The sequence below is a fragment of the Triturus cristatus genome, chromosome 2_1, assembly GCF_964204655.1.
Source record: "Triturus cristatus chromosome 2_1, aTriCri1.1, whole genome shotgun sequence".
In the NCBI taxonomy this organism is placed as follows: domain Eukaryota; kingdom Metazoa; phylum Chordata; class Amphibia; order Caudata; family Salamandridae; genus Triturus; species Triturus cristatus.
Window position 1 is genome coordinate 883,384,374 of NC_140581.1, and position 14,323 is coordinate 883,398,696.

The 14,323-nt window shown below is 43.4% G+C and overlaps 1 protein-coding gene across 2 annotated transcripts in view; it reads left to right on the forward strand.

The window, feature by feature from the left end:
- The window catches only part of LOC146866034 (annexin A1-like), a 256,849-nt gene that overhangs the window by 154,027 nt on the left and 88,499 nt on the right, over positions 1 to 14,323 (forward strand). Inside the window, exon 5 of one of the 2 annotated variants that reach the window (XM_085633053.1) lies at positions 8,130 to 8,243. The exons of the other annotated variant lie outside the window; for it this stretch is intronic. Coding sequence (XP_085489179.1) covers positions 8,130 to 8,243 — 114 coding nt within the window. The remainder of the gene's footprint in view (positions 1 to 8,129; positions 8,244 to 14,323) is intronic. 2 annotated transcript variants of the gene reach the window in all.

A 14,323-nucleotide genomic window follows, 5' to 3' on the forward strand; every position in this document is an offset into this window, starting at 1 on the left:
GTCGATGTAACATGCAAAAAGTCCGGATTCTTTACTTATTGCTTTTTCTGTTAAATATTCAAAGCTGCCAAGTTCGTGTTTGTACCTATCCCATGCCTAATACCTGTTTGAAATTTCGGGATTATGCGCTTTTCCTCCATCCATGCTTATTGTTTTCCTCACATTTCTGTGATGTAAAGTTCTGGAATCTGTGTGGATCCTCAAAATTCCACCCAGTCCACATTTTCCTAAGTCTCCTGTTAAAAATGTACCTTACTTGTGTGGGTAGACCTAATGCCCACTACAGGACACGTGTCGAAACACAACATAGACACACCACATTTTTACAGTGAAAACTGACCCTTTGTGTGAATGTGGATTTTGAACCCTAGCTCTGCAGGCACCTAGAGAAACATAGCGAACCTATACATTATTTAAAACTAGACAACCAAGGGAATCCAAGATTGGGTGACTTGTGTGGTTCTCATCAGGTTCTGCTACCCAGAATCTCTTGCAAACCTCACACTTTGTTAAAAAGACACATTTTCCTCACATTTCTGTGATAGAAAATTCTGGAATCTGCGTGGATCCACAAACTTCCACCTATCCCACATTTCCCAAATTTTCCCGATAAAAATGGTACCTGGGCTCAGCGGCCATCTAGGAAAACCTACCAAACTCACACATTTCTGAAAGCTAGACACGCGGGTGAGTCCATTGAGGTATGGCTTGCATGGATCTCCCAATGTTTTCTGACCCATAATCCCCTGCAAACCTCAAATGTAGCTGAAAAAAACAAATTTTTCTCAAATTTCGATTTGGGAAAGTTGTGGGGTCACCGGGCTGACACAAATTTCCTACCACCCAGCATTCCCCCAGATCTCCTGATAAAAATGGTGCCTCACTAGTGCGGGTGTGCCAAGTACCCGTGACAGGCAAGGGCCCAAAACGTATTAAGGAGACATCAAGATTACCTATCACAAAACGACCTCGTTTTGCAAGTGGGCACCTGGGTTTTTGGCCCCGGACTCGGCGGTCATCTAGGGAAACCTACCAAACACCCACATTTCTGTAAACTAGACACCCGGGGTAGTCCTAGGAGGTATGGCTTGTGTGGATTCCCAACGTTTTCCTACCCAGAATCCCCTGCAAACCTCAAATTTAGCTGACAAAATCACATTTTTCACACATTTCTCTTTGGAATCTCTGTGCTGCCACAAATTTCCTACCACACAGCCTTCCCCTCAGTCTCCAGAGTAAAATTATACCTCACTTGTGTGGGTTTCAAATGCAGAATTGGATAAAACATATTTGTTTTAAATGTAGCACTTACTACTCTCTGAGCTATATGCTTAATCCCTATGTTTTTGGCCCTTCCCAGTCACATGCCCTTGCCCCACCCACACAAGTGAGGTATCATTTAACTCGGGACACTATGGGAAATGCTGTGTAGTAGGACATTTGTGCCGGCACGGTGATCACACACAGTACAATGTGGATTTTTTTTTCCAGCTAAATCTGAGGTTTGCAGGTGATACTAGGTTGGAAAATGTTAAGGCATCCACACAATCCATACCTCCCTGGACTCCCCCAGGTATCTAGTTTTCAGAAATGTGTGGGTTTGGTAGGTTTCCCTAGATGGCCGCCGAGCCAGGTGCCTACCTTGAACAACTAGGTTGTTTTTTTGATAGGTCATTTTGATGTCTCCTCAAAAAGTTTTGGGCCCTTGCCTGTCTTGGGTACTTGGCACACCCACATGGGTGAGGTACCATTTTTATTGGGAGACATGGGGGGAACGCTGGGTAGTAGGAAGTTTGTGTCAGCTCAGTGATCCCACAACTTTCCCACATAGAAAGGTTAGAAAAATTTGATTTTTTCAGCTAAATTTGAGGTTTGCAGGGGAATCTGGGTAGAAAGACTATGGGGGGTCCACACAAGCCATACCTCCCTGGACTCCCCTGGGTGTCTAGCTTTCACAAATGTGTGCGTTCGGTAAGTTTCCCTTGATGGCTGCCACGCCCGGGCCAAAAATCCAGGTGACGCCCCCTTGCAAAACCAGGTCTTTTTGTGATAGGTGATTTTGATGTCTCCTCAATAAGTTTTGGGCCCTTACCTGTCGTGGGTACTCGGCCCACCCACAAGAGTGAGGTGCCATTTTTATCTGGAGACCTGGGGGGAATGCTGGGGGGAATGCTGGACAGCAGGAACATTGTGGTTTTTCTGATAACACATGATTATGACACAGTAATGCAAGAAACATGTATGACTATAGTCACATTTTGAGGTTTGCAGTAACTTTTTCCTAGAGACAAACTACACCTTAGCACGGAAAGACAGATAAGACAAATATAACTGTCTATCCATCTGTTCTTCAAGTACACATACATACTGGTTGGATTTGGCACAAGGTTGAGCGAAAGGTTCACAATGTATATTTTATTGACAAGAGATTTCACAAAAAGCAAATGCATGGTTAATAATTAAAAGGTTAAAAACCTGAACCAATGACTCACAGCTCGTGAGCTGTAAAGCCACGGCAAAGCACCAACCGATTTACAGGCCATTCACACTTCTTTCATACTTGACACATATGTTCACACCACCAGCTTTGGCCCCAGCTCATTACAACATCCACATCAACAGACAATGTAAAGACAATGTACACCCTGGCAGAGAAAGACAGAAAAGACAAATATTACTTCAAAACAAACTATTCCTCAATTACATACACATACTGGTTTGATTCGGCATGAGGGCGAGTGAAGGTTCAGAACGTAAAATTTTATTAACAAGAGATTTCATAAAAAGGAAATGCACTGTAGGCAAGGCATCAACCTCTTTACAGCCCATTCACACACCTTTCATACATGACACACAAGACCATTCACACCGCCAGCTGCGGGCCCAGCACATTACAATGTTCGCATCAACAGACAGCGCCATTCAAGGGCCCATCACTTTCATACGCCCACATGACTGACACAGCAATCACACCGGCTGGTGGTTGACATAGTGTGTGCAGTGGCGTTTGGCTAGCAGAGTGTGTAATGACCAGCAGCAAGTCACTACTCACACAACATCGGCCAAATACCAGCCCACCCACACCGCCAGCCAAGCGCCAGCCCACCCACACCGCCAGCCAAGCGCCAGCCCATGCACACCACCAGACAAGCACCAGCCCACGCACATCGCTAGCCAAGTGCAAGCCCATGCAGACCACCAGCAAAGCGCCAGTACATGCACACTGCCACCCAAGCACCAGTCCATGCACACCGCCAGCCAAGCGCCAGTCCACGCACACTGACATAAATTTCTTTAAATATTTTAACAAGAAAGAAAACACAAACCAATTAGAACACCAGTCCACGCACACTGTCATCATTTTTTTAAAATATTTTAACAAGAAGGAAAACATAAACCAATTGGAAATAGATACAAATCTATAACTAAAAACACAACAGCGGTAACTAAAGACATCATTCTAATGCCAACCGTGAAACTGAACATCAAATATAAAACCATACAGACCAGGCAGTACACTATTAGTCTCATGGTTGCTCCCAAACATTTTGAGTATGATACAATCTGAAACATGTGGGCACACACAGCCCAGTATCAGATGGACAATCAATGCAGTGCAAATTACTCTCGTTCCGCATACCTCTTCGCAAACAGACCAAACATCTCTTACAGTGATTGTTTTTTTGGGGCGTTGGAGAAATTAAATCGGGAAACTGGCGATCTTTCAAACTAGCCACATCCTCCACCACTCCAACTCTAGGAATACTTGCCTGTTCCACTACAACAAGACTGCCTATCACAAACTCCTGAAACTAAACATAAGTCATCTTTGACGCTGTAGAACATCCCTTGAACACAACAAAAGCATTAAAAGTTGCAAAATTGAAAAAATGGAGGGCCAACTTCTTATACCAATGGAAGCCACATTAACAGCAGTGTAAGGTTCAAACCTCTGATCTACTCTATCAACACCACCCATGTGCTTATTGTAGTCTACAATGTACACAGGTTTGCGCACTTCAGCAACCTGACGCCAAACAGTCACAGGTGAAGTACTGTCAGCATGTACACATCCCTCCTATCCACAAATTTCACAGCTAGCAGCTCATCACTTCAAGGCACTGCCCTTTCCTCGCTGAAGCTTTTTGCAAACAAACACTTTTGGGTAACCTTTATGGTTGGAGCAGATTTTGTCACAAGCAAGAGTGTCCACTTTGAACAATTCCTTAAACAGTTATCTAGGTACAAATGATGACCTTTATTAATGTTTCCCACCTTTTTTTCGCTTGCCCAGCATATGCGCAACCAAGAATGAAATGGCTTAGGCCCGTCTGTTTGCAGTTGGGAACAAGGGATCACCTTGCCGCTCTGAGAATCCTCAAAACGGACACAAACACTACTATAGTTTGCGGGGTGGCCACATTTTTAGGCTGGGCATGGCTGATTAGGCAGAGGCTAACTAGCTCCAGTTGATTATTTTATTCATCCTCAAAGCTGCTAAAGTTTAATACATTTTTAAATATTTATTGTATAAAAACTAATCAGATTCTCTTTTTATATAACATGTTTTTAAAATGTATTTTTATGAAATTGTGTTTTATGTACTTTTGTGCTTTTACGACATTTTATGTCCAAATAAAGCTTTGATTGATTGATGACCTTTATTAAAAAGTCCTCTAGCAAGTTCCCACACAAATTTCTCTGAAACTCCTAAAGTGGATGGAAAACCAGCGGGGTCAATAGTGGAATCCCTACCAGTGTACACCAGAAAATTATAGAAATATCCTGTCCTACTCTCAGACAATATATACGTCTTAATTCCATAATGTGCCCTCTTGCTAGGAATGCACTGTATCAAAACCAAACGGCCCTTCAACAGGACCAAAGAATCATCAACAGCTATTTCTTTCCCTGAAGTATAGATCTCTGAAAACCGATCTATAAGGTGATCAAGAACAGGCCGAATCTTAAAAAGATGGTCACAGCCAGGGTGATCTCGTGGCAATGCCGGAGCATTATCCAAAAATGCAGCATCCGAAGCAAAAGTAAATACCGATCACGACTCATAATTGCAGGAAATATGGCTGTTGCCATCAATGGACTGGTAGACTGATATGAAGCCAGGTACGGCTTCCTCATCAAAAAAGTAAAACCAAAAAACTTCTTCATCTCATCCAGATTTGTGGGAGTCCACCAGGTAGCTGTAGAGCGTGGCCTGAGTCTGGCACTGTTGTCCCTCAAATACTGTTCAACATACAAATTAGTCTGCTCACCAATCTCAGCCAAAAATATATCACCCATAATCAACTGAAAAAACTGTAGAGGCTAAACAAATTCACAATTCATCTTACACTCTGCATCACCACTATTGGCAGGCAACACCGGCTGCACCATGTTTGGATCAACCCAGAATCCAGCAATTCCAATGGGAAGCCTTGCAGCCACGGGCTGCAATCCAGATGCCTCTTGTTGCACCATTGACACTTCAGTGTCCTACGCTAAAACAGGCACTTCATCCGCACTGAGCGCAGCTTAATCTATACTGTGAGTAGCTTCATCATCAAATGAATCATCGTGGTCAGAAATTCACTGCCAGAATCTTGCACTTCCTCCTCTCCCTCAGATGCACTGTCAGTCTCATAATCTTGGTCAGAGGAAGATTAAAAAAGTATACCAACCATCTGCTGAGCAGTAATTCTGCAGCTAGCCATAATCCTTACTAATAAAGGTAGCTTGTCAAACTAGTCAACAACAACAAACACTTTGTAAAATAAGTAGTAAATAAAATGTGACATTATCACAAAGACTTATATACTCCAAACCTATACCACTCACTTGCTGCCAGAAGCAGCTCGACTCACCACCGCTTACTCTGCACAGACACAGCAAGGACCAACAATATCCCATTAAAAAAGAAAAAGGAAAGAAAACTAGACATAAGACAGCGCAAAACACATCACAAAGAATTTCACGCTCAAAACACAAACTAAATATGCAGCTATTATGACACCACTTACAAAAAATTCATTTGTGCATTACAATGATAGTCATTTGGAGTAAACACAAAAAAAAGAATTCCTACCAAATAAATGCAGCTATGCAAAACTGCAGATCAACCACTGCCGAAACCACAAACAAGAATCAAAAGCTTTGCACTAGAATAAAAAGGAGAAATAAATCATTACAATCACATATGCAAATAATGCACCAGTCCACACACAATCCACCAGCCAAGCTGGGGGGTAGGTGGGCCTAAAAGCATAATGCCGATCTGCCCCCATGGGGGGCAGAAACAGCCAAAATATTCACACCCATACAAGGGGAGCAACCCTTGCCCAAGGGGCCACTCCCCAACACCAATATTTAAAAAACCCTGATGTCTAGTAGCTTCTGCTCCCCTTGAGGACAGATGAGCCTAAAAACAAATGGATGATCTGCCTCCAAAGAGTGCAGAAATGGCCACAATAATCACCCCGTAAAGAGGAGTGAACCAGTGCCCAGGGGGCTGCTTCCCAACAACATCTAAAAAAATCCTGGTGTCTAGTGGCTTCTGCCCCCCCCAACCACCCCAGGGACAGATGGGCCTGAAAACATATTGCCGCATGTGCGACCGTGCAGCAGTAATCCTGAAAAGAGACATCGGAGGAAAGGAAAACCCTTTCCTTTCCTCTGATGCCTCTTTTTAAAATCCCCCCACCCTCCCCGAGGAGAAACTCACCTGTTCCTCCTTGGAGGCACTGGAAGCAAAGGGCTTCCAACGCATCCGGTATCACATAATGACGACGGCGTGCTGTGCACACTGACATCAATAAATGAAGGGCTTCTGCTGTCCTCCCCAGTGGGCACAGCATGAAGGGCGGCCCACGGGGGGAGTGCCAGTGCTTCCCCGTGGGTGGGTGCTAGGACGACTGGGAGCCGTCCGATGCACATGCCCACCATGACGTTGGACGGCTCCCGCCCGTCCAATGCATGAAAAGGGTAAAGGGTTACCCTGTTTATCTTCAGAGATATGACGACCTTGACTGTATCGAGAATTTACTAAAATTTAAATTGCTCATTACTTTATATAGCACCAGGCTCTCTGTTGAGCTAGGATAGAGTTTCTTATACTGGCTATTTTATATTAAAAACTGGATCAGACTCTCAAACCTCATCAAAGAATACACAGTGGAGTGTGGACTGAGATCATAAGCTTTTAGGACAAACTAGGTAGGATATTTGAGCTCTTCCCTGCCTCTTCAATAATTGAACAATAAAAAACTCTTAGAATCCTTGTGCGTCATTTTTTGAGTCTTGCGTTGTGCAACGGGGTTAAATGTTCTATCCACTTAATTGCTTAGTTTTCTCCATCTAACTGTTAAACATCTGCACCTCCCTCAGTGTTTTAGAATAATTTATGCAAGGCTCCAAGCCAGTCATGTGAGTCATGATATTACTTTTATGCAATTTAATGAGTGATTGGCATGTATAAATAATAATTGGCATTTGTATTAACTTTTACTTTTAGGGAACCATTGACCTCCTTAACAAATTCACCTTTAAATATGGTGACACCCAGTGGAATCATCTCAAGGGCTCTATCTGGGATACCAGATACCAGGTGCATAAGCTCTCACTAAGCTTCAACCCTGCATAGTTCATTGAGGAGCAACAAAACGTTTAAATTCCAGCACCTGTCAATGCTAGTATTCCAAGGAATTCTGAAAATTGTTAGTTTCGATTGAAATGTCTCGTAACCCAATGTCCACAGAGATTAATTTCTTGGTTTGAACGTCCTGTTTAAATATATAAATGAGAGCATTGGAAGCAATAAGTATGAAACATAGGGATGGGTCATTCGTTTTTTAACAGCATTTTATTAAGTTATATTAATTTTATTAAGTTATATAAATGTGGCCTTATTAGGAAATGCCTACCATGTTTCTATTTTCGTGGCATATAACATTCTTAACCTCTGCATACAACTCTACAGCTAGCATTCATGCATTTATTTGGTCAGCAGTTTTTACGCGAATGGCCTTTTAGATCCTCTTTTTACTAAGTGTTTAAATTGGATTTAATCATCAGTTAGAAGTTGCCTCTTAAATGGACTGACCGACTGTTATTTGTCTTCCTGGATTGTACTTCAGCCTTTAGACGAGGCGCTCAAGAAAGCTCTTTCCGGTCATTATGAGGAGGTTGTCCTTGCTATGCTGAAGACTCCAGCTCAGTTTGATGCCCATGAACTGAAGTCTGCCACTAAGGTAGGCAACGCAATTGGTTGGTCTCCTGATTGTAATCGGTGATGTTTCAAATGCATATTTTTACAACATAGCTTTGAGGTTCAGTGCCAAATCAAATCCTTTCATGGCCGAGTTGCATAAACTATTTAGAAGAGCGGAACACTGCAAAAATAGAATTGTATTAGAAAATAATACATAATATTTTTGTCATTTCTGTATCAATTATATATTTTTTCCTAATGAAAGTTAGACACACATGAACACTTTGTACTACTGCACCCTGCACCTGGCAAACGGCAGACTGAAGACCCTCTGCTGCAGTCTGCTACTGAGCAAATGTACTCTCCTGTGCTCTGTGACTGACTGGACCAGGATGGTGTTTGTTTAAATGCCACATTAACACGTTAGCTAAACATTCCTAATGCATTACTATCACAGAAACACTGAATGTTGCACCACGTGCTCTTGCCCTTAAAAAGAAGAGAAGTCATCTAAAGTTCCAGGGATTGGCGTGGGTGGGATTCAGTATCTAAAAGAGTTGTCCTATACAAGTAAAAGCGCAAATAAGGCCTTCAGCAGATTAAAACACACCACCCCAACTGAAACAAGCATTGGCAAAGCTAACAAGTCTGGCTTTCATATACTGCATCCACAGATTAACAACACAAGAAACAGAGATGAGTGGCACAGAGTTATCACTCAGGCAACATGTAAAGTCACATATGCAGCCACAACACATGCTAGACCATAGAGGCAACATATGCCAGTGCCGACGTACACAATGACATGCGTACCGCCTTTGCAGCATGCTATTTGCAGTCATTCCTTCTTGGGGATCGCATGCATGAATCTGTAAGGAGAATATGCTTGACCAAGCAATAAAGATGCGATAAAAAATGTTTGCCGTGTGCCTACTAGATTTGTTACACCCATGTTTCATTGTGATTTTCCATTGTGGTTTGTAATTGTAACCGAGGTGTTGATGACCGTCATTTTTATTGTCTGGTTCTGTCGAGCAAATAGATATTGGATGGATGATCGGATCGAAGTTAGGAGGTTCTTCTGTGAAACTGTACAATAAGATGCAGTCAGTGTCCCATTTTCTTCGGACTAGCACTATCTAATATTCTCCCATTATCCCTGAAGAATGACATTTCCTTATTTCCGAATTTCACAAAATAATGTAGCTTTCAAGGAGATTAAATGAATGGCATTTATTACAAAACCTTTGATCAACATTTTGTTTAATGGTTTATGCCTGTTGGATGCTTACTTTCTCCTGACTATTTCATATTGCCATAAGTGGATACCTCTAGTTCAGCTCCTCCTGATGTCCTACTGGCGGCGTTATTCTACCTACTCTTATGAAGATTCTTAACAGCTCCCTGGCACTAAGCACTGTTCCTCCTGCATGGAAGCATGCCATAACCTCTGCTGAAAAAGCCACGTGCAGTCCCCTTGATGGTCGATAATTACAGGCCAATCTCCTTGCTTCCAATTGCCAGTAACATTTTAGAGAAGTACATTAAAATACACATCTCTCTAATTTTCTCGAAAACTTAGACCCACAGGGCTCCTCTTTGAGCCCAAATCTTTTCAATGCCTACTTCCTTCGCTAGCAAGAATTGTGCAAGCACATGGCTTAGACCTCGTCTCTTATGCTTATGATACTCAGTTGATCCTTGCACTTGCCCCTGAATCTAAGCATGCATCCAGTGACCTAACTGCCTGCCTTAAGGAAGTAACTGAATGGATGTCAGACAGCAACCTCAAGTACAATGGTTGGAAGAAGGAGGTGCTGGTTGTAGACAACAATGTATCTAGTTGGAAAGAACTGCTCTGGGTCCACAGCCTCCGAGAGCAGCCAGGATCCCTCCACAGCAGTGAAAAGCCTTGGTTTTGGCTGGACAGCAATCTCACCAAGGAAATGCAAGCCAACAAACTGTCTGCAACTTGCTTAGGGCTACTGCACACATTAAATTAAAATCATTCAATGGCTATCTCCTTCATCTAAAAGGGTAGTTATACAGGGACTGATCACTTCCCGTCTTGATTACAGTAAATCCCTGTTCCTAGGAAGCCCTCAATATGTCCTAAGACATATGCAGACTGTTGGACTTGGCCCTTTTTGGCTAATGTTCCTTAAACTTTTTGCCTTCCTCCAAGATATTTTTCTGGCATTGTGTTGCCGACTTAGATGCTTTGGGCACTTTGCCACTGCTGATCAGTGTCAAAGTGCAAGTGCTCCCTGTATAAAGTGTTATGGTAATTGGTTGTCCATAATTGGTATGTTTGTCTTACTAATAAAGTCCCTAGTAAAGTGCACTATGTGTGCTAGGACTGGTAATGCAAATGCTACTAGTGGGCCTGCAGCCCTAATTGTGCCACCCACACAAGTAGCCCTAAAAAGAGATCTCAGGCCTGCCACTGCAGTGCCTGCGCGCAGTTTGTTAAGTGCCTTGTTGTCCTGACAAGTGCACCCATTTGCTAGACCTTGCCCTTTCCTTTTTATGAACATCAGACACCCCTATAGTAGGCCCAAGGTACCCCCCTGGGTAGGGTGCAGTGTATGTGAAAGGTAGGACATGTACTGAGGTGTGTACCATGTCCTGACAGTGAAATACTGCCAAATTCGTTTTTCACTGTTGCAAGGCCATCTTGCCCATAGGACAGAATGGGGAATGCTGTGTCACATGTTTCCAGCATATCTTCCCATAGGCATAAGATGGAGAAATGGAGTTTAGAGTGCCTGAACTCAGAATTTAATAACACATCTTTTTGTGAAGATGGTTTTTGAACGCTTTTAGAAGTGGCTGGTTTCTTGTCCTAACCATCCTGCGTGCCTCTGCCTAGTTGTGTATTGACTATCTGGGTTTGGATGTGACAGGGTCTGGGAAGTGTCCTCACACCAGAGAGGGTAGGTGAGACAGCAACAGGTTGGCCTTCATTTGGTGTGGTGGGATTTGTGGTTTGATGCAAAGAGGGCTGTGCTGCTGCGGAGTGTCTGAGGCCCAGACCCTCACTATCAAAGAAAGAAGGTGTGCACTGGCAGGAAGACACCCAGGTCTGGTTTGGACCGGGCTCAGAGCCCACTGAACACAAAGACTTCAAAGGCATTTAGGGTTTAAATGTAAGAGCTGGAACTCCTGAACTCAAGACTGAACTCAAGCCTGAAAAAGGATTGAAACTTTTTTATGATCAAGAGGAACCTCTGCAAAAGAAGAACAGCTGAAGATACTGAAGAGAAGGACTTGCTGTGTGTTCTGGGGTTGGCCTGCAGTTTGCTGATTTGACTAAGGAGAGGACAAGGGACTTTGCTGTGTGCTGTGTCCCCCTGCTTGAAAGGACTTTGCTGTGGGCTGTGATCTGAAGTAACTTGTCTCTAACGGGCCGAGAGGAGCTGGCTCCCTGTTGTGGAATCTCAGGAACATCAAAGTTTCCAAGTGTGTCTCAGCGACGGTGTGTGCGTGTGCTTTTTGCAGCCTGAGACCTTCGTGAGAATTGCCCTTGACCGTGTGCCCCGGAGCAGTCTGACCAGAAGTGCTGTGATCGTTATCGCCATTGGCCCGGACCGTCGTCCTTAGGGGGAGCAGTGAAAAATCACTGCCACCGGCCCGAGCCTGCCTTTGCCAAGGAGAGACCTGTGAACCTTCACCATCGTGGGTCCGAGGTCATTTGCCCAAGATCAGCGGAGTCGAGCAGGGAGCCGATCAGCTGTGAGGCCGTCGTCTGGTAGCCCGACTCTCACTGAGAGGAGCAACTGCCGCCAACCCGAAACCGCACAGCGTGACGCCCAAGCAGCGAGGAGAGGAGAGAGAGACTGCACCCCCCCAGGTAACGCTCAGCGAGCGCGCTTGTGCCGCCACCTGGGGCGGAGTGCATGCTACGAGAGACTGCTCTCAGCCTTTCCCATTTTTGCAGCGCGAGCCTCCGCTCAAGTCAGTATTGCAGCCCGTACTCACAGAGTAGTGGCAGTACCGGGGTCGGATTGTGGAGCTGCACTTTGTTTCCTTCATATCTGGATTGTGGGCATATTTTGGCAGTTGCTGACCACGAGTCAGCCAAGAGTGGCATAGAGACCTTCACCAGTACCGTGATCGGTGCCAAATTGCTTTTACAATCAGCATTAGTACTTGCATTACAAACTGCATTATTACTTGCTTTTACGATCCGCATTAGTACTTGCATTACAAACTGCATTATTACTTGCTTTTATGAACCGCATTAGTACTTGCATTAAGGACTATCTTATTTCTACATTACAAACTACATAGCATTGCATTAGGACTGCATTAGATCATCGTGAACTGCTAATTAATACCGCAAGAACCTACAAGTGATTGTTAGCCTAATAACCAGCCCAGTGAAATATTACGAATACGCAAATGCTGGATATTTTTATCATTTGGTCTCATCGTATTTCTTCTTGATAAAGATACCGCTATTTTCCTAAATCAGTGTGGTGTCCATTTGTGGTGTCTTATCACTGTGTTACTGGGAGTGTGGTTTCAAATACTTTACACATTGCCTTGGAGATAAGCCGGGCTGCTCGTACCAGGCTACCGGGGGGTGAGCAGGGGTTATCTAAGAGTGTGTCCCTCCGTTCCCTGACTAGAATCAAGGGTCCCTATTTGGACTAAGGTACCTACCTCAGCCAACTAGAGACCCCCATTTCCAACACAGACCATACAAAATGCTGCAGTACGATCACACTTCAAGATACCCAAACACCATTCAGCAGCCCTAGCGACGTTTGAGCTGCACTGGCTCCCAATCCTAAAAATGATCCATTTAAGTTCCTATGCATGGCCCACTGAGCAATGCACGGAAAATGTCTCCTTCTGATACGAAGGCTAGTCTACCCATATGTGCAAGAGATCTATTCACTCAGAGAGCTCCTCTCTGTTAACCATCCCCAAGGTTAGGAAAGCCAGATGTGGTGGACGGTCCTTTGCCTAGCTAGCTGCCAAGTTATGCAATCCCCTCTCTGCCAAACTAAGACTAACACAGCTAGAAACTTCCTTCAGGAAACTTCTAAAGACCATCTATTCTAGCTTCAGTATGACTGGACTAAGTCTTGCAGGTGTGCCTCTCTCAGTGCCAGGAGGCCTCTTGTGTCAGCTGTGCGCTATATAAGACACCTAGAATAGAATAGAATAAAAGATTCTTCCCGTTAAGGGTTCGTGAACATTAGAGATAATGGGCCAGGTGTATCAACGCTTTTTGCGATCACAAAGAGGCCGATTCTGCGAATCGGCCCCATTTGCGAACGCAATAATTGCGTTTTCCAATTAATCAAACATTTTGAATTCGCAATATGGGTAATTGCAATTATTTGCGATTACCTAAATTGCGAATGCAGTTAGGGAATCACAATTTGCGATTCCCTGAATGCAATTCATGTAGCTATCGCAAATTGCGATGTTGCATTAAGAAATCGCAAATTACCACCAACTTCTAGTTGGTGGTAATTTGCAAATTCCTGGAAAAATTCATTTTTTTGCATTTTTCTAAGTGGTATGTGGCGCACATACATGCGCCACGTGCACACATGCATATTTCAGGGGTGCATCAGGGTGGCAATTCCTTATTTGTGACTCACCATTTTTGAGTCTTAAATAAGGAATGCGTAGAAATCGCAAAATATTTGCTGAAACCTAAATACACATTGCATTTTGCAAGTCTATAATAGCGAATCGGATAAATTTGCAATTACAGATTTGCAAAATCCACTTTTGATACATCTGGCCCAATATCTTTAGGTCAATAGTGGCATATGGTTAAAAAAGAGAATAATTTAAGGCATTTTGTTTGTGTTTACTGTACAACTTTGTGTCCTTCATGTCAACCAAAAGAGTATAAAAGAAAATGTGTTCAATATCTTTTAACATATGTTTATTAGAATCATTAGATCAATGGAAATAAATTGCAAGTGTGGCAGGATTTCAGATTTCATTTGGAATAAACAATTCCCTTTGAAAAGCTATCTGTAAACATTGTCCAAAGGCAAGCTTCTTAAACGAAAAGCAATAACATCTGTTCTGAGTCAGCACAGAAAGTGTTTCTGGTGGATAAAGGGGTGTGTGGCCTGTGTCGTGTTT